Source organism: Mirounga angustirostris, unplaced genomic scaffold (assembly GCF_029215605.1).
Source record: "Mirounga angustirostris isolate CCGP_5_RB_7025 unplaced genomic scaffold, mMirAng1.0.hap1 SCAF_5, whole genome shotgun sequence".
Classification (NCBI taxonomy): domain Eukaryota; kingdom Metazoa; phylum Chordata; class Mammalia; order Carnivora; family Phocidae; genus Mirounga; species Mirounga angustirostris.
The window spans coordinates 152,012,225-152,034,578 of NW_026991713.1; the positions used below are offsets into that span (position 1 = coordinate 152,012,225).

At 49.9% G+C, this 22,354-nt stretch overlaps 1 protein-coding gene across 4 annotated transcripts in view; it reads left to right on the plus strand.

Moving 5' to 3' along the window:
* Positions 1-426: 426 nt before the first annotated feature.
* Positions 427-22,354, plus strand: part of ABCC1 (ATP binding cassette subfamily C member 1 (ABCC1 blood group)) — a 134,731-nt gene continuing 112,803 nt past the window's right edge. For all 4 annotated transcript variants that reach the window (XR_006790789.3, XM_045875048.3, XM_054507526.2 and 1 more), the window contains exon 1: positions 427-544. Coding sequence is in view for 3 of the 4 variants with exons in the window: in XM_045875048.3 (XP_045731004.1) it covers positions 497-544 (48 nt within the window). In the remaining variant the exon portion in view is untranslated. The remainder of the gene's footprint in view (positions 545-22,354) is intronic.

The window sequence follows — 22,354 nt, forward strand, 5'->3', positions numbered from 1 at the left end:
TGCCGCTAGCGAGGATCCAATGAGGACGCAGCTAAGCCGTCTGGCACTCTCGCTGGCCCAGGGCTCAGTACCTGGTTTCTCCTGGTGTTACTATTACTGTTGCTGTCGTCGCCGCCACCGCGGGACTGGAAAACGGGTGGCAGGGTGCCGCCGCTCCCGGAGGGTACGCGCCTCCGCCCGGGCCCCCGCCGGGCTGTAGGGCCGGAGGAGGGGGGCGGCGGGCAGGGCGCAGTGGGGCGCAGCGCAACCTCCCCGCGCGCCCGCGCCCCGGGGCAGGAGGGGAGCCGGGCGCCGGGGCGGGGCGGGGCGGGGCGCCGCATCCCCGTGACGCGCCGGCCAACCAGGCGGCGTTGCGGCCCGGGCCCCGGCCCCCTCCGCCACCGCCTCCCGCCCTCCCGCCGCCGCCGCCGCCGCCGCCGCCGCCGCCGCCGCCGCCGCCGCCGCCGCCAGCAGCCGCCTGCCGCCGGGCCCGTCCGCCCGCCCGCCCGCCCGCCGCATGGCGCTCCGCGGCTTCTGCAGCGCCGATGGCTCCGACCCCTTCTGGGTACGTACTCGGCGGCCGCCTGGGCTGCGTGGGGCCGCCGGGAGGGGGCAGCCGCCGGCTGGCAGCCCGGCCGGCGAGGGGAAGCACCCGGCGGGAAGGGCCCGGCCCGCAGTCCTCAGGGCACCCGCGGCCGCGCGGAGCCGCGTTGCCCGGTTCTGCAGCCAGTGCGGGGGTGCGGGGTGGGAGGTGGGGGTCCGCGCCCGGCCCTTCGCGGCTGCCGCTGATTTTGGGGGGGGGGTGGAAACTTGGGCGGCTCAGTTCCCGGGAAGCAGGGCGGGGGCTTTGCATGTGCGCGGGTCCCGGGCTTTAGGGGAGACGTGGGGGGCCGGAGCCTGGGGGAGAGGGCTTCCTGCTTTGAGGCTGCCGCCTGCAATTAAAAATAACCTTCCGCGGAAGGGGACGCCAGGGATGGGGGGGCGGGCAGCACAGGGGGTTGTCTCCTGGATTAAGTTCTCCTATCTCCTTTGTGGGTTGGGGTACCCCCTTTTCACAAAGAACGCCCCCTTCCCAAAGGTCTGAGCTGGGAAGAGGCTCGGGGCTGTGGGAAGGGATGTTTGCCCCCTTCGCGGTTGTGCTGCATCAACATGACTCTCCTGTGGTTAGATTTTTTTTTTTTTTTTTTTTTTGCCATTTTTTTACTTTCTGTCTGCCTCCTTAATTACTATAGGGGAATTTGGGGAACAGGCGGGGAAGAACGTAGGGCTGCTCACCGCTGCCATGTCTCACCTGACCCTTGGGTAGGTTTTGAGGTTCCCCCACCCAGGATGCCCCAGACCCTGGTACCTTTGTCATCCCACCTCTGTAATGTGAGGCTCCTCTCTGTTGGGGATGCACGTGGCTTTTACCCTGGCAAGTTTTCCTCTGCGTGTTCAGTGCTGCGCATGGCCCCGGCTCCCGAGTCCACTTTCGGTGGTTTAATCCCCACTGTCTTGGGCTTTAGCTTCCCTGTAATGCGATTTACCCCTTTGTTCCAGGAGGGCACGTCAGTGTCACACTATCTTGATTACTGGTAAACACAATAGGCAAATCTGGACATGATAGTTTTTTTCCCCCTTTTGTGTAGGACTCAGGAGAGAAAAACAGCTTTGGCTCTTTGGAGCTGGTGATTAGCATCCAAAAATACCTCCTTGTCCTGTTTTATGGCCCTTTCCTTGCAAAATGCCTTTGGAGTGTTGAAAAAGTCATCTCTGAGGGCCCCAGGGGAAGGCTTTATTTTGGGGGGTATCAACCAAATACACCTCATTATGTCTCCAATTTTCAGGCCAGTGGGATCAGAGATTTATTCTTGGGCTGAAAATCAGAGAGATGCTTTTGCATTCAGGTTTGGGGAGGGGGGGATTGGAGAACAGAGCTTTGCAAAGTAGGGCTCTGGGAAAACCTGTGGAGTCCCTGCTCCCTATACCAGGTGTAACAGCACCAAGATTATTTCTGCACAGACCCAGAGGGGGATCTGGTCTAGTGTGGCTGTGAATTTTGGAGTGTTTCCTTGTTTATTTCCTTCTCCTAGGTTACACAGGGGGAAAAATAGGCCACCATAAATTAGATTTTGCATCAGGATGTGCTTTATTGATGACTGCTGTCAGTCCATGATTAAGGAGATTTTCCAAAGCACAGTGTGTTTGGGGGTGCTGTACGTTGATTTCGCTTAAGAAGCTCACCCAGGAAAACCAGTTGTGTTTTTTCCTCTTTGGACTTTTTGCTACAGAAATGATCAGGTGGTTGTTTTGCTTGGGGAAGGCAATGGCTGGTCTTCACGGCCAGACCCTCCCTCTTCACCCTGTCTTTGACCTTGCAGACTTTCCTCTGTCTCTTCTCCTTCTGGATTCCTGGATGCCCCAGTTTTGGTGGGGGAGGGGGGATTTGGAGCCTGGAACCAGAGTTGGAGAACTGGCCGGAGAACTTCCAGGCAGCAGGAGAAACCAAATGGAACAGAAAGAAGGTAGCTTCTGTGTTTTCTAGGATGGCATACTCAAGGCCAGCCTCCTAGCCAGTTAAACTGTGACCTGGGCCAAGAACGTTCTGTGCTCAGGTTCCTCATCTGTAAAATGGGGGCAGGATGCAAAACAAAACAAAACAAAAACCAAAAAAACCCACAAAACACCCAACTTTTGGGGCTTTTTATGGTTATGGTTGTTTGAAGAGTAAATGAGATCATCTATGTAAGAGGCTCAGCCTGTCCCCTGAACAGAGTTAAACGATGCTTTTTTAATCATTCTTTCTGAAGATGAAGTTGTAGGTTTCCAGTTGCTTGTCCTTCCTTTGGACTCACTTTTTCTTCATTTGGTGGGGAAGGGATTGGGCTTCACCCCTCCCCCCCGCCCCAATATGCCAGGCTTCTGCCTGACCAAGGTCGTGTGTTCAGAAATTAAAGGGACTGGCCCACGTGAGACTCTTATCAGAGCTTTGTTCCTGGGCCATTGCCTGCCTCTGAGCTTCAGGAAATGTCCAGAAAAACCAGAACGTGGAAATGGCCCATGATGAGGGTTCCAGTGACTTAACCACCTTCACCCAGCCAGATGTTCTGGGATGAGAAGAGAGGAGCTTCATTACCCAAACAGGGGCCGAGTTCACCAACACTTGGCTTGTTTTTTTCCATCATTACTGGAAGGAGGGGGCTGTTTTGTGGCTGGTGTTTGTATGATGGTTGGGAGAATGGGCCTGGGCCTCTCCCTGGGGGTTAAGTTTTAAAAATTATTTATTACGCTGCAGACCCAGTGTAGAAAAATTGCAAACATGTCAAAAAGTGGAGAAAAAATATTAGTAAGTAGTGCAGTGCCTCAGAGCAGAGCGCCTGCATCCCCTGGCTTCAAATCCTGGCTCTGCAGCTCAGGAGAGTTACGTCTCTGCATGCCTCAGTTTCCCTATGTGGAAAATGGGGGTGATAACACAGTACGAAGCAAAGAGCTGTGATGTAGGAACAAATGAGCGAATCCTTGGCAGGTGCGTAGAATATTGCTGCTTGGTATACACTTAGCGCTCAGTAATTGTAAGCGGTCGACTCCGCTTGGAATTCCCTTGGAATTCACAGCTGCCCCTGCTGTGGCTGGTGGTGAACGGAAGTAGCAGGTCCGTGTTGCCGTTCATGGAATCCTGCTAGTATATCACCCCTAAGCTGCTATTTGCCTCCGAGAATTCAGTAAATCTCTGAATATTTGAATCGGCAGTCAAGGGGTGGGAGAACAGGAATATTTTAGAAGCTATTAGAAATTCCCCCTGGGGTAAGATCTGGCCTTGGCGTCAGTGTAATTTGTCCCTTAATAGCTCCTCCTGGCTTCACAACAATCTTTGAAGAATATAATTCCACCCCCAACTCCCCTACCCCCCCAACCCCCGCCAAGTTTCCTGTTGGTTTTCAGACTCATCCCTTTGCTTCCCTCCACCTTCCCGTCTTCTTCCCCTTTTTGTTCACCCCTCTTTCCAGTCTCCCCCTCTCCCTTCCTTTGGATGGTTAGAGCTAAAAGGGACCCTGGAACTAATGGGGTCTTCCCCTCACCCCACTTCCTGCATGAATGCAGGAATCCAAGGCGCGGAGTGGCAGCATGATGGGACCAAGGTAATAAAGTAAATGGCTTGGGGAGGAGAAAGGGGGAACCTTTGAGAGGACAGGGCAGGGCAACAGCTAATTCGGGGTTCCCGGGTTGCCTTATGGCTTTGCCCTATTCTCCTTTCCCCAGCTGGACCGGCTCCATTGGTGATACTTTTGGAGGTGACTTGCTTTTTGAATGTGGTGGTGGACTCAACTTTCCAACCGGAGAAGGGGGGAGTGTTCCAGCCTAGCCTGTCCCAAGCAGAACTTCGGACCCTCCTGATGTTAGTTAATACCAGCCCTGTTCTCGGAGGCCCAGGCCCCAAACCTGCAGCATCCTTGACCCTCCCTACCCTTCCATTCCACATCTCAGCTGTCAGCACATCCTGTTGCCTTTTTCTTCAAAATATTTGCAAATCTGCCAGCTTCTCACAGCCTCCCCCCACCTCCACGCCCCTACCATTCTGGCCAGAGCCACCACTGTGGATCGGCTCACTCAGGGATTTGAACATTCCCTCTGTACTGCTCTCCCTGTTTCCATCCTGGACCCCTAGAGTCTCATCTCAACCCAGCAGCCATTGGAGGCCTGTTCAAGACACAGGTCAGGTCGGGTCCCCCCTTCTGTTTGAAATCCTGCATTGAGTCCAGACTTCGCTCAGATAGAAGCCAAAAGGCTTAGGCCTGCAAGAGTCGGGGGAATCTGGCCCCATCGCCTCTCTGAGCTCCTCATCTGCTATTTTCTGTCTCACTTCACTCCTGCCACACTGGTTACTTGACTGCCTCAGGGCCTTTGCACTTGCGTGGAAGGCTCCTTTACCTTCAAATATTTGCTCAGATGTCACATAGGCAGTTTTTCTCTGACTCCCTGCCACTTCCTTGTGCCCCCAGTCCTTCCCTGCACTCCCTCCTCTACCCTTCCCCCCCAACCAATCTAATACATCAGATATTTTACTTATTTTGTTTATTCTCTGTAAACTCCCACCAACAGGTCAACTTCACAGGAGCAGTGTGTGTTTGTTTTTTTTGGTTTTTTTTTGGCTTGTGTTTATTTATGGCCACAGTCCTAGCACATAGAATGGTGCCTGGGACCTAGTAGGTGCCCAGTAAATATTTCTGGAAGGAATAAATGACACGAAGCACTGGAATGGCTTTTGAGCTGGGCTGCAGCCTCTCTCCAGAGGTCTCTAAGGACAGAATAGTCACTGACCTGTCTGGAATGGATGCCCAGGGAGACCCAGCCCTCTGGCTTCCCTGCTTGACGGCTTAGCGTCTCCCTTGCAAGGGTCAGCGCTGAACCTTGGCCCTCCCTCCTCTCCCAGGACCCAGTGCCTCAAACAGAGTAGGCTCTGCTCAGCGTTTGAATTTGAGTGTGAGAGGTCAAGATCTAGTCTACCAGTGTGCTGGTTTGGCTTTATTTCGGTTATGGATTACCGTCACCACCACGATTGGCTGATTTTTGAAAGAGTTCACAGGAAAATGTGGATTTCTGACTTGTGAAGAATCAGAAGATCTGAGAGCAGGGGGGGCCTGCATTTGTATGTGGCCATGGTCAACCGGGGCTGCCCTCCCCGGAACAGGCCTGCGGGCTCCCGTTTGCTGCGATTTCCCCTCCTCGTTGTGGCTTCCATTCTAGAGCCCAGTGCTGGTCGCTTTTTTCCCATTGTGCTTTCTCACCTGGGCCGCTTCCTTCATTGAGGGCACTCGCCTGGCACCTGTGGCCAGTTAGCCGCGGGGACTTCCCCTGCCTCGAAGCCTAAGCTTCTGGTGAAGTGCCTGGGGCCCTTCTGACTCCTTAGTTTGCTGGTGCAAAGACCGCTGGCTCCATCAAGGTCATGTTGGCTGGTGGGGGTAGGTGGGGGGGGGGGGGCGCAGAGAAACTAATCACGGCTGCCCCAGGAATTTGAAGCGTCTGGTGTGTCTGTTGGCTCTAGATTTTTGTGGTGGGATGAGGTCTAACTTTTATTATCCTATCTTAATGGTTAGTAAAACTCCAGCCCATCCAGACTTGCCTGAACCTTTTGCAAAAAACAGAGTGCTCATAAAAGGGATTGGAATAATGACAAGGGGTTGACCATCCTGAGGCGAGGGCTTCCCCCAGCCTGGCGTGGAAACTGGGACAGCGTCTCTTCTGATGGATGTATGGAACCTGTCCTTACCTCTTGAAGGCTGAGGATTGGGGCGGGGCTTTGAGGAAGCCTGTTTAGGGACAGTGGGTGGTAGGTGTGAAGTGCAGTTTGTCAACCTCAGCACTTGGACATTTGGGGCCAGGAGGTTCTCTCTTGTGCCCTGTGGGCTGTGGAGCGGTATCCTTGGCCTCTGCCTGCTGGGCTCCAGTGGCCCCTCTCCGTGTTGTGCCAATATGGATGCCTCCAGACATCGCCCCATGTCCCTCCGGTGTTGAAGTCACACAGTCATTGGTGTGTAGGAATCTGGAGAACAATCTGGGGCGAGACTTGCCCGAGTCCTTGCATTTTCCCATGAGATTTGAGGCCTTTGAACTCGTCGGCTTACCGGGATTGCCTTGGAGAAGCTTAATGAGACCGTTGGGAGGTTCAACTCCAGTTACCTGGAGAGGAGCTTGCTGGCTTTGGCGTGCGTGTTTGCCTCTTTCCATCCGACCCTGTGTTTCTCTGTGCTCATCCATTCTGGCTGGAGGGTGTGTGATGATAGAGGTTGGCTTGGAAGCTTCACTCCCTCATTTTAAACTGCCCCAGGAGAGCTGGACAATCACAGAGTGGAGGTTCTACTTAAGTGTCCCCTTACCTTAATTGTGGGATTCATGCCCTCGGGGGAGGTTGCCAACTCCTGGAAAATGGGTCTAGATGACCGGGAAGGGTAGTAATCAACGTTTTATGGGGCTTTTCCCTTTCCTCTCTGAGAATCTCAGTCTACCTTTTATTGGCCTCTTAGGTGGCTACTTGACTGGGGGCGCCCTCCTCTTTGGAGAGCGTTTTATTTATTTTTCCCAGTACGGAGAACTTCAGAGTGGTCTTTAAAAACACGGGATTTGATCGCCTGTTCTTGCCACGAGCGTTTCTTATTCATTTAGTCAGTCTTTTGTGAATGGAGCATCGACTATGTTCTAGATACTGGGAATGCAGCCGTGAACACGGTAGATGAGGTGCATGTGCTCATGGAACTTACACTAGGAATGACCAAAACAATTTTGGGTAATAGTAAATGCCACGGAGACACAAACTGGGAGGAACTTGGGTTGGGGTACAAGCTATGATGGAGGGATATCCAGGGACAGCCTTTCAGAGTGGGTAACATTTGACCTGTGATCTGCATGGCGAAGCTGGCTGTGAAAGGACTAGGAAGGAAGTATTAGGTAGAGACAACTGCAAGTGCTAAGGCCCTGGGGTGCCTGGAGTGGTCAAAGTAGCACAGAGTTTAACTCAAAGGAACTACAGAACCCATCCCATAAAAATCTTGCCTGCAGCCTTCTGCAAAAATGCATAAAAGCACAAATAAAACAGCTTGTGGTAATAAGGGCCTGAAAATTCCAAAGAGGAAGCTTGGCGAGGAAATAGAGCCATACTTGCAGAGGCGTGGGCTTCTGATGTTGGAATGAGTCTCAGGTTTTTTACAATTAAATTCAGTTTTTTTTTATGAGTCTCATCTGTTTCTGAACCGTAGCTGAAAACCGTTCGGGGTCAGACCAAGTTGGGATTCCCCGCTCCCCAGCTGCCCATGATTCTCTTCCAGTGGCATTTCATGACCAGTTAAGATGACTTCCTTTAAATTGCTAGGAAACTCTTCTTTTTTTTTTTTTTAAAGATTTTATTTATTCATTCGACAGAGAGACACAGAGAGAGAGGGAACACAAGCGGGGAAGTGGGAGAGGGAGAAGCAGGCTTCCCACAGAGCAGGGAGCCCGATGCGGGGCTCGATCCCAGGACCCTGGGATCATGACCTGAGCCGAAGGCAGACTACTAAGCGACTGAGCCACTCAGGCGCCCCGGAAACTCTTCTTTTAAAACTAGATGTTGAGGGGCGCCTGGCGGTCTCAGAAGAGGGTGCGACTCTTGATCTCAGGGTTGGGGGTTTGAGCCCCCATTGGGTGTAGCGATTACTTAAAAAATAATAGAATCTTAACAAGAACGACAAACTAGATGTCGAAATGATCTGGCTGATTGCGTGAAGATCTTGCATGGTAACTGTTTTGATTGTGCTATTATTTTTAAAAAGGTGAAGAGTCTAGGAGAATACAGAGGGAAAGTAAATGTTTGAGTACACCCCCCTCTCTCTTCTCAGAGGTTGTCACTGATGCTAGTTTCTTGGGTATCCTTCTAGAAAAATGCCAGGCATATGCCAATATGTATGAAGGGGTGAGAGGGTACATGTATCTTTTTTTCCTCCCTAGATGGGTTCATATTCCAAATAATGTTCTGTATATTGCTCCCTACACTTAAAAACCGATGTTGACTTTTTTTTTTCTACGTTAAGTCCGTGCAAATGGAAAGAAAAAGGAAGTAACCCTTGGTTATAAGCCACACATTCTTCTGTTCTGTGACTGTGCCGTACATTTATCTCAGTCCCTCCTTGGTTGGTGTCAGGGTTGGTTCCCGAATTTTGGCACGATACACAGTGCTGCCTGGAGGATTGCCGGATACTCCTCTTTGCATATGTATGCAAGTCGATGCAAATGACTCAGCAGAATAAGTTCCTTCTTGAGGAATGGCTGGGTTGAGGGATCTATGCTTTGAAAATCTGATAGTTCTGATTGCCCCGTGGTTGCTGTCCACTAATGGACCCATCAGCATTTATTAAGTACCTGTTGTTTTCCTGGCATTTGAGGTGAGAGTAAGCAAGCTGGAAATTGACCAGGTTCACGTTGCCTCCGTGTACTGGAGAGGAGTTTTGTCAGGCTGAGTTAAACCTTGTATTCCAAGGAGTTCTAGCTGGAGAGTGCTGGGTTTTACTCCCATTTTAAAAAGATAGGGTTCACTGTTATTGTTCTTTGCCTTCTCTGTCATTTCAAAAGAGCTTTGACATCAACATTTTAACAACGGGTGAACTTGTACTCAGAATCTCATCCTGCTAATGCAGCTTGATTTAATTTTTTTTACACATAAACCTTCTGACTTCATCTGTTGTCTTATTTACAAAAGCCATACTCCTTGTTAAAAAAAAAAATCACAAGGATATATGTTTTATTATTTTTTATTATTATTTTTTAAGTAGGTTTCTCGCCCAGTGTGGGACTTGAACTCACGACCCTGAGATCAGGTGTCACAGGCTCTGCCCACTGAGCCAGCCAAGTGCCCCCGTCACAGAGGTATTTAAAAGTAGTGTTTACCTACTGCTCCCTGGAGCTAACCAGAAACCGAGGTCGTCTTCCAGTCTTTTCTGGGATCATAGAAATGTTTACAAACATAAACATGTTTAAATAAAAGGGGTTAGGTTAAAATCATTGCTCTGGTTTTTATTTTTACTGAACATATGATTCATGTCAATACATAGAATCTCACTATTTGCATAATATTCTTTATGTGATATGTAAATGATATTTAATAAACATAACTTATTCAATAAGGAACAGCACGGAGGATCATAGTGGAAGGGAGGGAAAATGGACTGGGAAGAAATCAGAGAGGGAGACAAACCATGAGAGACTCTTGACTCCGGGAAACAAACTGAGGGTTGCGGAAAGGGAGGGGGGTGGGGGAGATGGGGTAACTGGGTGATGGGCATTAAGGAGGGCACGTGAGGGTGCCTGGGTGGCTCAGTCGTTAAGTGTCTGCGTTCGGCTCAGGTCATGATCCCAGGGTCCTGGGATGGAGCCCCGTGTCGTGTCGAGCTCCCTGCTCAGCGGGAAGCCTGCTGCTCCCTCTCGCACTCCCCCTGCTTGTGTTCCCTCTCTCGCTGTGTCTCTCTCTGTCAAATAAATACAATCTTTAAAAAAAAAAAGGCACGTGATAGGTTGAGCACTGGGTGTTATATGCAAGTAATGAATCATTGAACACTACATCAAAAACCAATGATGTACTATATGTTGGCTAATTGAATTTAAATAAAAAAATAACTTATTCATAATTCTTTGATATTCCACATTATATTTGGAATTATATATATATCAAATATATATTTGTTATAATTAACTCATCTGTTTTTCCCTATTAATAATCACCGCTTGCATTATTTCCCATTTTTTGTTCCTGTGAATGGTGCTCCAGTAAGCATCCTAGTACATAGGTCAAAATTACATAAAATTTTTTTAATAGGTTTTAGCTCGTTATTTTCCAGAAAGGAGAACGTAGCGAGTTCATTGCTGCTGACGACAAATGAGAATTTGCGTTTCTCTGCATCTTCCTGAGCACTGGGTGTCATTGAATTTAATTCGATGGATTAAAAAAATACCTTATTTTCATTTGCATTTCTCTTTCGGTTAGAAGCTGAGCATCCCGCAACATATTTCCCAGTGATACACGTGTTCTTTTCTGTGCGTCTGTTTCCTGTGTCTTTTCTGCTCCTCTTTCCCCTGGTTTTGCCTTTTTCCTGTCAATTTGCAGGAGCTTTTGATATATTGGGAATCTTGCCCCATGTCTGTGATGAATGCCACAGGTATTTTTTCACAGGCCACTCTTTGTTTACTGGCATGTTAACATTTGATTCTTGTCAAGATTTGTGTGTACTTAGCAAGGGTGGGCTGGACAGTGCAAGACCATTTTCGGTGTTCATGTTTTTCATTTACTGGTGTAAGAATTTTCCCACGTTCCCATATAACTTTTTAAATTATAGTGTCATAGCAATAGTTCCTTGTTTTGGTGGGCTGTAATTTACATAATTATTACCTGTGGTTTGACATTTAGATGGCTGTCTCTCCTTTCTTTCTTTTTTTTTTCTTTTAAAGAAAACATTATAATGAGTATCGCATGGAGAATGCCTGTTGCCTGAGTCCTTAGAGCATATTCTCAGGGGTGGAGTGAGTGTCTCAGAACACTTGACAGATTTCGCTCTAGCTCGAGCCTTGTTTTTTTTTTAAAAACGGGTTGGCTTACTTCATCCTTCTAGCACGGTCTAAGGATACCCATTATTATGGTTGTTTTTATTACTGTGGGCGGATGACGGGTGCATATTAATAACATTGTCTTCCCTGGTTCCTCCTGTCAGCCTCTGAGGCTTGAGACCAGTGGCCCAGACGAAAGTTGGAGCTGCCGGTTGCTGGGAAGGTGACCTGGCCGTTCTAATTTGGTTAGATTATCTGGGAGCCCTTTGATGAGGCATCCTCCTCAAGATCATTAAGTCACTAACAAGGTCAAAGAGAAGAGACACATGGTAGATTAGACTCTGTCTGAGGGCTGCTGTTACCGTGTCATGGGGCTCTCTCATCTTTTTTGTCCCATGGAGATCTCTGGGGTCTGGGTGGGCCACACCACACTCGGTGTTGGGGTCTGGTGGCTCACCTCCAGTTTACTTGCATACTTGGCGGGGGGAGGGGCTGGAGAAGGGGCTCAGCCCTGAGTCAGACCTTCTTTATTTTCAACGGGGCTACAGGAGGGACGAGCACTAGCTGCTGAAGTCAGGGGGCTGGCTGCCTGGACAAGAAGGTACAGCTCCACAGAAACCCAGGGAGGTAGATGGCTGGGGTCAAGAGGGCAGTTTCAGGAACTCCAGTTTGCACATCGGTCCTGCCGCTTCCCAGCATGCGACCCTGAGCCAGTTACTTAACTTCTGGGAGCCTCAGTTGATGCACCTGTAAAGTGGGGGGGGATCATGATTATGTTGCATGTCTTAAATAGTTGTAAGGAAGAGGGAAGTCATAGAGGATGCTTAGCAGAGCTCGAGCAGATGCTCCCTGTGGTTATGGAGGAGGAGGCTGGACAGTAGGGGACAGTGTGGACAGTCGAGGGCAGTGGAGAGGGGGCATTTCAGGTGTCATGATTCTCCTGGGCCCAGGCAGGCCTTGGCAGAGTTGGAAAAGAGCCCAGTCTGACCCCAGGGATTCAGACACCTGTCCCCAGGACCTGAGACAATTCAGGTTAATTGGCCCGGTTGTTACCCGGTATCTGTGATGGTGTTACCAGGTGTCTGTAGTGTTTTCCAGGTCTGGGTAAGGCATGCCCGGGTGTTGGGTATCAGCTCTGAAATTGGGCTGATGTGTGGAGAAATTCATTTTTCCCATGGTTTTCTTCATAGTTTAGGAGTGAGAAGACTTGCTTAAGTATTTAAATCGATGGCATACGAGTGAAGTGACAATTCTGAGAGCCGCTGACATTTGCATACTCAGAAAGTTCTAGGTTTTCTGCTACCATAAACATGGCAGGGATTAAATTATTTAAAGGGACTTTTTCTTGGACTCTCTTCTTGGTCTGAGATTGTAAGAGATAGAGTTTTATAAAATGAAACCGTACAGGACGAGTATAGTAAAAAGTGAAATTCTTCCATAATGACACTCTTCTGGAGATAATCTCTTATTGGCAGATTGGCGTTTTACTTTCAAATCAGTCTGTTTTCTCCCCTTATGCTAAGTAGATAGTATCTTTTAAAAACAAGGATGGGATCCTGTAAAAACATATTCTTCATTTTTCTGTTTTTCACTTACTAGTGCATCTTGGCTATGACCCATTTTTAATTAACATATTTACTTGATGAAATGTCAACATGAACCTCATTAAGTAATTTGCTAGTAATTGTTCCCTCTTGAGGCAGTTGGCCTTGTTGTTTCAGCCTCTGCACAGGGAGCTCCTGGGGAAAATGTGAAGCAAGTCTCGAGTGGGTGGGTGTTGGAGGGGCATGTCATAGACCCCGTTGCAGGAGACCAAACCTCTGAGGTTCAGTGCTTATGGGACTGGGCTCTCACCCATGGCCTGTCCCTAGTCAGTGGTCTCTGAGGGTCTCCTGAATAGCCTTGTCCTGGGCTTGACCACCTCCAGTTACAGGGTAGACAAGGGCAAGTGAGCATTTGGTTTTGTGCTTTTTTGGTGGGAGTAGGGAATTGGGAGAGGCTTCCACATACTTAGTACTTTCCTTTAAACCGATTCACTTTTTTTAAAACCTAAATCACTGTATCCCAAACGCAGTTGCCTATCACTTTAGAAGTTTTAGAATGCGAAGTCACAGGGTGGCCATATTCGTGTATTTACTGAATAGCTATTAACTAGGTCATTACTAAAATGAGAAAAGAGGGTATTTGCAAACTGCCCAGATCCGAGGCTCTCAGCACCCGGCGATTTTGCCCCCCCCCCGGGGACATTTGTCAACGTCTGGAAACATTTTAGATTGTCACAGCTGGAGGAAGGGTACTTCTGGCATCCAGTGGGTGGATGCTGCTGCAGTTACACAAGGCCCAGGGAAGGGCCCCCCCAACAAAGAGTTATCAGGGCCCACACGTCCCCAGTGCTGAACTTGAGAAGCCCTCGCCTGGATTCAGGCCACGTGCTGCGGCGTTCTGGGTCACGTAATGGTTTGCTAGTTGGCTAACTCTGTGCAATTCTGTCTTTTCCGGGTGACTGGTGACCGAGTGTGCGTGACACTGTATACAGCTAGCCGTGGCCTGCTAGTGGCTTTCAGTCCTGACCCCACACCTGATGTTAGAGCTCCAGTAAACCCGTGCAGGTTGGGTGTGAATGGGAATTTACATGCGGATGTGAATTCAGGATACTGTTGCTTCCCACCCCGCCCCCACCCCGAGGACCATACGGACATGGAGGAGAAGGGAGCTTATGGACCCTGAAGTGGTTGAAATTCGTAACCCTTTTGCCAGGCAAATCCTATTCGAGTGTGGGTGTCAGAAGGCACACTGTGCTTGCAGAGAGGATTTCTCTCTCTCTCTCTCTCTCTCTTTTTTTTAATGATTTTGTTTATTTGAGAGAGAGAGCACAAGCCAGGGGCGGGGGAGAGGCAGAGGGAGAAGCAGGCTTCCCGCGGAGCACATGTGGGGCTCGATCACAAGACCCCAGGATCATGACCTGAGCCGAGGGCAGACGCTTAACGACTGAGCCACCCAGGCGTCCCGAGAGAGTTTCTCCTGTGGGGCCAGGCAGAAACCGTGGCCTGTTGGTGACCGTGCCCATTGGAAAGGGCTGTACTTTGTCAATTAGGAGATTTTATTGCCTCTGCCCTGCCTGGCTTTGGCAAAAACAGCCTGGCCTGGGGACAGAACCGTGGAGACAAGAAGGCAGTTGGCAGGGGGACATGGTCGGATGTGTGGTTGGCAGCTCTGCCCGAGCTGGCCTGGTCAGGTAGCTTGACAATTACCGCCGCCCCTCCCCCTGCACCCCCCCCCCCCATTAAAGTTAAATGCCTTGTTGTGGAGCAGTAGTGAGGAGGTGGGGCGGGGGCGATTGCCATCTCTCAGGGCATCTTTCATTTTTCCTTCTTGATTCTGGAAACTTTGGAAAAAGCCTCTTGCCATCCCCCAAGGTGAGTTCTATAAGGAAAGGGTCTGGGCGGTCCTGCATTTCATCGACTCCAAAAGGCTGACAGCTGTGACATGCATCCCAGTTTCAGAGATGTCGGGCTCTGCAAATGGGGCCAGTGAAAGGTTGTAGGATGCACGGATTGGGAGAAACTGATGTCAAAGGAAAATGTGAAGAAACGTGGGATGGATTGATTTATTTTAAAAAAGATTTATTTGAGAGCGAGCGAGAGCACAAGCTGGGGGAGGGGCAGAGGGAGAAGACTTCCCGCTAAGCAGGGAGCCCGAAGTGGGGCTCAATCCCAGGACCCTGAGATCATGACCTGAGCCGAAGGCAGACGCTTAGCTGACTGAGCCACCCAGGTGCCCTAAGACGAGACGTGGGCTTTACTATCGATGCATTATAGTAGCTTCCAGTCCCTCCCTCCCTTCTTCCCACTACTGTGAATCCTTTTACTGCCGTAGGTCTGATGCTGGGAATCCAGCCCTGGTGAGTGACACATATGGCTTCCCTGTCTCACGGGGACCACAGTTGTGAAGATGCTCAGAGGGATGTAAGAGCGTAGGTTGCCAGTGTAGCTTCCATTCAGATCCCAGTTCTGCTGCTTGCTGGCTGTGTGACCTTGCACAAGTCACTTGACCTCTCTGTGCTTCGGTTTTCTCATGTGCAAAATGGGGCTGATAGCAGTGCCTCCCTCATAGAGTTGTAAACTTAAAAGGGTTCGAGTATGACCCATGCGCTAGCCCCGTTTCTCAGTGCGGTTACTGTTACTACTCCTCATCCCTTGTCATTGTTGAAAGTGTCCTCATCACCAGTACATAGCAGTCCCTCGCTCTGGTCCAAAGGGGAGTCCGAGGATCCTGGAGGATGCTGAGATGGGAAAGCACCGGACGGTGATGTGGGTCTAGGTTGTCCCTCCCCAGTCAGCCGCCGTTAACTACTTCTGCTTCTCTGGATAACACGGCCTTCTTGGCTCAGGTCAGGAAACCCTTGGACTCTGTGCCTCAGTTTCTGTGTCTGTAACATGGGGAACAGCAATAGTACCTGTGTTCTCAGGTTTGCTTCAGGGATTAGACAAGATGAGATGTGCACAGTGCTGCAGTCTGTGTCTACAGGCTGTGGAAGGCTTTGCTACAACGGTATCCAAACCCCTTGAGGAAAAGAATCTACCCCTGTCCCCTTCTGCCTTAAGCACTGTTTCCTTGATCAGAGCCTTCCCCTAACCCCGCAGCCGGCTCTTAGGCAGTCCTTACTTGTAGATGGTGTCTTTGCCCTAGTTCTTAAGTCTAGAACGTGGACCCCAGGGGACCGGTGCCTGCCCCTCGTTCCTGGTGGCCTCTCCAGGGCTGGGAGTGGCCCCTTGCTTTGGTTCATGACAACTGGGTCATTTTCAACAGGATCCTCTGCCCCCGTTTTGCTTTGCTCTCGCCTGCCTGGGAGCTTCCTGGTTTTGGCTGTGAATGGGCCAGCGTGTCCAGATTGTTCCTTTTCTTGCTCTTGGAATTATTTCCTTTGGACCCATGCCCATAACTGGGATTGTTGGGTTTCAGGCGGGACGGAGTCTCTGGCTTTTCTTTGCATGTTTCTGGGTTGCTCTTCAGATAGATTTATTCACTCCTTCTGCTGCTTGTCGAGCAAGTATTGAATGAGTGTGTGCCGTGTGCAGGCAAATTAAAAGGATGTGCGTGGTCCTGCTTTGGGGAGATTACAGGTAGGAGGGAAAGAGACACTAGGAACTCTGCAGGGAAAATAGTTGAGAGCGTAGACTTTCAGAGCATGTCCTAAGTGCCAGGGGATGTTCTAGATGCTTTACGATGTTTTCATCCCGACAGTAAATAACCTGTGGATGGGGAAACAGGCACAGAGAGGTGAAGTCACCCAGAGTCTGGCTGGGAACCCCTTCCCTGTGCTATAGGAACAGAAACACGGGGTTGCTGCGGCGAAATAACACGTTTGGGTCTTGGTGAATAATGGCGGAGGGGGCACTTCAGATGGGTGAGGCCTCTCCCCACCGGCTGGCATCTGAGGCCTCCACGGAGGCACGAGAAGGAGCTGACCAGGCCAGGGCACAGATAGGAAGAAGCTGGGTGAGATAGAAGAGCCTCGAGAGACCTTCCCGGCCAGAGCATCAGAGGCTGGGGGAGGGTGTCATGGGCTGCCGTGGGCGCACGACCATGCCCTGCAGGGCTAGGTTAAGGCTGATAACCTAGTTTGTATTAACTCACACTCCGGTGCTCGTGAGCCCCAGGCCCTGTTCAAAATGGTTTCCACTGAACCCTCCAAACAGCCTTATAAAGTGGATAGACCATTGTCCTCATTTTACAGATGGGGCACCTGAGGCCCAGAAAGGTTATGTACCTTGTTGAAGGTCCCACAGCAGAGCTGGGACAGAACCGTGGCCGTTTGGCCCAGAGTCCAGGCTCTTAGGCGTGGCACCGTCCTGCCACCGAGATGGGAGTGTCCCTAGTGGCCTGTTTTAAAATAGCCGTTTGTGGGTGCTTCCAGGTCAATGGCAGGACAGGAGGGCGGGGGGGGGGACCGGGGGGGGGGGAACAGAGTGGAGTCTTTTCCAGCAGGCTGTGCCCAGTGACTCTGGCTGAGTCTCTTGGGTGGCTTTGGCGTTGTGGCACGTGGTGTTCTGAGCTGTCGTGACCACAATAACAGTGGCAGTAACAATGGGGTAGAGGTGGCAGAGGTGAACTTGGCCCCCAGCGACTACCCCCTCCCCCAACACGGGAGGGTTCACAGTCTGGGGAGAGGTGGGTGACCGAAAGTCAGACAGGTGGAGCAACTTCCTCAAGGGCACATAGCCAGGAAGTGCTGTTGATAGGGCTCGAGCCCAGGTGTCGGCCCCTGGATACCGCTTATCCCTGGTCCGCCCACCCCCCATCCCCGTGACCCTGTCTGGCATGGATGGGGAGCATGCCTCTGGGATTTCCATTTGGAATAGAGAGACCTTGGGGTAGGGAGGAGGGCGAGCTCGGGTGCTCTGGGGCAGGGGCCTGGGGCGTCTCAGGGGACTTTTGGAGACTGACGGTGGCTTTCCCAGTTTCCTGTTTTGGGGTTGTCCTCCAGAGAAGGGACTGAGAAGAGGGAGCCAGAAACTTAACGCTCTCGGTTTCACAATGCCCAGGCGCTTTTGCAACGTGTGGGTGATGCAGCACTTTCCTGGTGGGAATCCCACATGGAGCTTCGGTTTTCCTTTGCTTAGCTCGCTCAGGCCCCGGCCTGTCCTCCTGGCCCTGTGTGTCGCCTGATCCCCTCCTGGCGCTTTGTTCTACTTGTTGATGGCCATACACACCCAAAGCTTGTCCAGCGACCTTCTTGGCTTCTGCTCTGCACTCCCCGTCTCTCCTGCGGCACATCTTGGCATGTTTACAGCCCTTAGGTTTTTACTTCCTTCGGGAAACCTGTCCTGAGCTCCCAAGTGGAAACAGCGATGACAGTGACTGCCACTAGTAGACCGGTCACCAAGTGCCCATCTCTCGTCCCCTGCTTGACTTCTCAGGGAGGCATTAGTTGGAGTGGTGAGCCAGCCTGCCTGTGTTGACGTCCACTTCTTCTACTTACAGGCTGTGCCACCTTGGGCAAGTTGCTTTGCCTCTCTGTGCTTTGGCTGCTTACTCTGCAAAATGGGAACATCCCACTGGGGGATGAAAATGAAATAATGTAACGTGTAGATGTAGTCCTCAAGGTGACTCTGAGAAGCAGGTGTTGTCCCTGCTGTGAGGATGAGGAACCTGAGTTTTCTTCCCCTTTGCTTGGTGAGTTAAGGGGTGCTCTGGAGATCTCTTGTCACTTACGTGTAACTCTTCAGTGACACTTGGTACTTTTAAAATCTTTTGCTATAGCTATTTATGTACCCATCCTACCTCCTGTACCAGATGCTAAGCTTTTTGAGGGCAGGATACAAGGGTGGATGTCGTGGTTCAACTGTTACAAAGCAGGGGTCAGTAAATGTGTTAAAAGAATGGACAGGCAGGTGGATGGTCTTTGGAGTCCTAGGTATCTGCTTCTCCCTCTCCCTCTGCTGCCCACCCCCCAGCTTGTGTGTGTGTTCTCTCTCTCTCTCGCTCATTCACTCTCTCAATAAATAAATAATCTAAAAGAAAAAAGGACAGCGGGTTTCAACTAGAGTGATTGTGCCACCCCCCCTCCCACGGGGACATGGACACTTTCTAGAGACATCTTTGTTGTCCTGACTTGGGGGAGAGGATGCTACTGGCATCTGGGGGGTAGAGCCCAGAGATGCTGCCAGACATCCCGCCATGCACAGGACAGCCTCACAACAGAATGGTCTGGTTTCAGATGTCAGCTCTGCCAAGGGTGAGAAATCTTGGGTTAAGGGGACTTGTAATCTGTTTACAAGCAACATGGCCATGGCAAAAGACATTGCATTCAAATTTATTTATTTTTTTAAGTATTTTTTTTTTTAAGATTTTATTTATTTATTTGACAGAGAGAGACACACAGTGAGAGAGGGAACACAAGCAGGGGGAGTGGGAGAGGGAGAAGCAGGCCTCCCGCAGAGCAGGAAGCCTGATGCGGGACTCGATCCCAGGACCCCGGGATCATGACCCGAGCCGAAGGCAGATGCTTAACGACTGACCCACCCAGGCACCCCCTCAAGTTTATTTATTTTTAACAAATGCAAACGATTTCTGTTTAGATGATGTATTTTCTGACTGAGGTGATGGAGCGGGGTTGGTGTGTAGTTTTAGAGCGGGGTGTTAGGTTTCAAAGACAGCATATGGGAGGTGAGAATTCACATAGTTAACTTGACCCTGGGTCTTATTCATCTTTTTTTTTTTTTTTAAGTGCTTTATTGAGATACAGTTCACATACCATATGATTCATGCATTTAAAGTAAACAATTGGGTGGTTTTTTTTTTTTTTAAAGATTTTATTTATTTTTTAGAGAGCGAGCGAGAGCGAGAGAGAAACAGCATGAGAGGGGTGAGGGTCAGAGGGAGAAGCAGGCTCCCCGCTGAGCCGGGAGCCCGATGTGGGACTCGATCCCAGAACCCTGGGATCATGACCCGAGCCGAAAGCAGACGCTTAACCATCTGAGCCACCCAGGCGCCCCAATTGGGTGGTTTCTAGGATAGCCACAGAGGTGTGCATCCATCCCCGCGGTTGATTTTGCGACCTTACTTGTCTTTGTGTCCTTTAGACCTGGCCGGCCGTGTGCCTCGTGTGATGGTCGCACATGTCGGCCGCATCTGGTTTATAGTTTGCGGAGACGCTGGTGTCTGGCCCATAGCTTTCACAGGTGCTTCTGAGTGCCCGCCATGTGCCAGGAGCGGCCGCAGGTGGGAGGGGAACAATCCGGGAGCACCACCTGGGCATTCGGTGCCCCCACAGAGTTGACAGCCCGAGGGGAGGGCAAGATAGGGGAAAAAAAATCATGTTTGAGGTAAGTGGCATCAGATCAGGTCACATGAAATTACTGACCTTCAACGATTTTTGACCTATGGCCCGGGTTGGCAAGCGTTTTCTGGAAGGAGTCAGGTGGTCAACAGCTTAGGCTTTGCGGGCCAGGGTGAAATCAAGCGACCACGCTTGGCAGCGGGCAAATCATCTGTTTTACATTTTATATTTAATAATGTGAAATCCATTCCTAGTTTGGGGGACAGATTTGGCCCATGGGCTATAGTCTGCCAACCCATGACCTATACAAATAGCCATTTGTATGGTTTTTGTTAGTCACAGGTATGACGCATAATGTATTATATAATGTAGTGCATATCCCATAACATATATAGCGTTAGAGTATTAAGATAGTATGTAAAACATCAAATAGTATCTGAAAGAAATATTTAATGACCACATGGTGAGTGCTCTACCGTAAATGTACAGAGCTCCGTGAGGCGTTAAATGAGGGATTGGATGTGCTTGGCGGGGTGGGGAGGGGGTGAGCCTCCATGAGGAAGGGCTGCTTCTGCTGAGGCCCGAAGGCTGCCTCTGAGTTGAAGCCAGGGCAGTGAGTGGGGAAGGACTCCAGGCAGGGAGGACAGATTGTGCAAAGGCCCTGAGGCATGGAATGGTACAAGAGCGGTGAGTGAGGAGCTTCAGGCAGAGCCTCAGGATTGGGTTGCAGTTTGAAGCTATCCCTTTGGCTCCGGGGTGGAGGGGAGGCCGGCGGCCAGTTAGGAGCCTGGGTAATAACCCGGGTAACCCAAAAGATACTTGGGAGGTGTGGAATGGATTGAACGAATCCCCTATCTTCTAGTGGCGCACCACTTTTTACTTTATTTCATGTTAATAAAAGGACCTTGTGTTTATCAAAGAGATCCCAGAGGTCCTGGTTAGGTTCTTTTCAGGCAAATCCATGTGCTCTCATTTCCCTGATGATTTCAATACCATCCACTGTTTGGATGGGTGCCATCTGATAGAAATAGAATGCAGGCCATGTTTGGAGTTTTAATTGGTTTCCACATTAAAAAAAATAAAATAAAAAGCAGGTGACGTGATTTTAATGATTTATTTATAAAGATTTATTATTTGACAGAGAGCATGCATGATTGCGGGCAGAGGCAGAGGGAGAGAGAATCTCAAATAGATTCACTGCTGAACGTGGAGCCCGATGTGGGGCTCAGTCCCACGACCCATGAGATCATGACCTGAGCCGAAACCAAGAGCCAGACGCTCAACCTACTGAGCCACCTGGGTGCCCGATATATTTTAACTCCATATAGGCAGTATGTTAGCATTTCAACATGTAATTAATGAGATACTATGTGTTTTTTTTTTTTTTTTTTTTAATGCTAAGTCTTTCACATCCAGCGTGTGTGTGTTAGAGCTTGTCTCCGTTTGGTCTAGCCTCATTTCAACTGCTCAGTAGCCCTGTGAGATAGTGTATTGGACACTGTAGGTTTAGATGGCTTCTGTTATTTTGTTAAAAATCAAACATTATATAGGGGTGCCTGGGTGGCTCAGTTGGTTAAGCGACAGCCTTCGGCTCAGGTCATGATCCTGGAGTCCCGGGATTGAGTCCCGCATCAGACTCCCTGCTCAGCGGGGAGTCTGCTTCTCCCTCTGATCCTCCCCCCTCTCATGCTCGCTCTCTCTGTCTCATTCTCTCTCTCAAATAAATAAATAAAATTAAAAAAAAAATCAAACATTATATAATAATAATTGTAGAGCTGGGGCACCTGGGTGGCTCAGTAGGTTAAGTGTCTGCTTTCAGCTCAGGTTGTGATCCCAGGGTCCTGGGTCACGCCCTGCGTCAGGCTCCCTGCTCAGGGAGAGCCTGCTTTTCCCCCTCCCTCTGCTGCTCCCCCTGCTTGTGTTCTCTCCCTTGCTCTCTCTGTCAAATAATTAAAATCTTAAAAAAAAAAAAATTTGTAGAGCTGTAAGCTGCCAGGAATGTATGCTCCTGCATTTAGTGATTTTTTGCCCCCCCAGCCTTATTGAGATGTTGACATATCACATAGGTAAAGTTCAGGTGTATGACGGGAAGGTTTGATAAATGTGTGTATTGTGGAGTGATGATACAGTAAGGTTAGTTAGCACCTCCATTCCCTCACATTATTACCTTTTCCCCCATTTAGTGGTGATAATTTTTAAGATATACTCTCGTAACAGCTTTCAAGTATATGATACAGTATTTTTAACTATCATCACCATGCTGTACTTTAGATCCCCAGAGCTTATTCATTTTATAAGTGAAGGTTTGTACCCTTAGACCAAGGTCTCCCCGTTTCCCCTACCCTCTAGCCCCTGGCAAGCACTGTGCTCTGTTTCTAGGAGTTTAGCTTTTTAATTTTTTAAATTTTTATTTATTTTTTATTTATAAAGATTTTATTTATTTGAGAGAGTGCATGCACATGGGCTCACACGTGGGGGAGGAGCAGGGGGAGAGGGAGAGAATCTCAAGCAGACTCCCTGCTGAGCGTGGAGCCCCACACGGGACTCGAT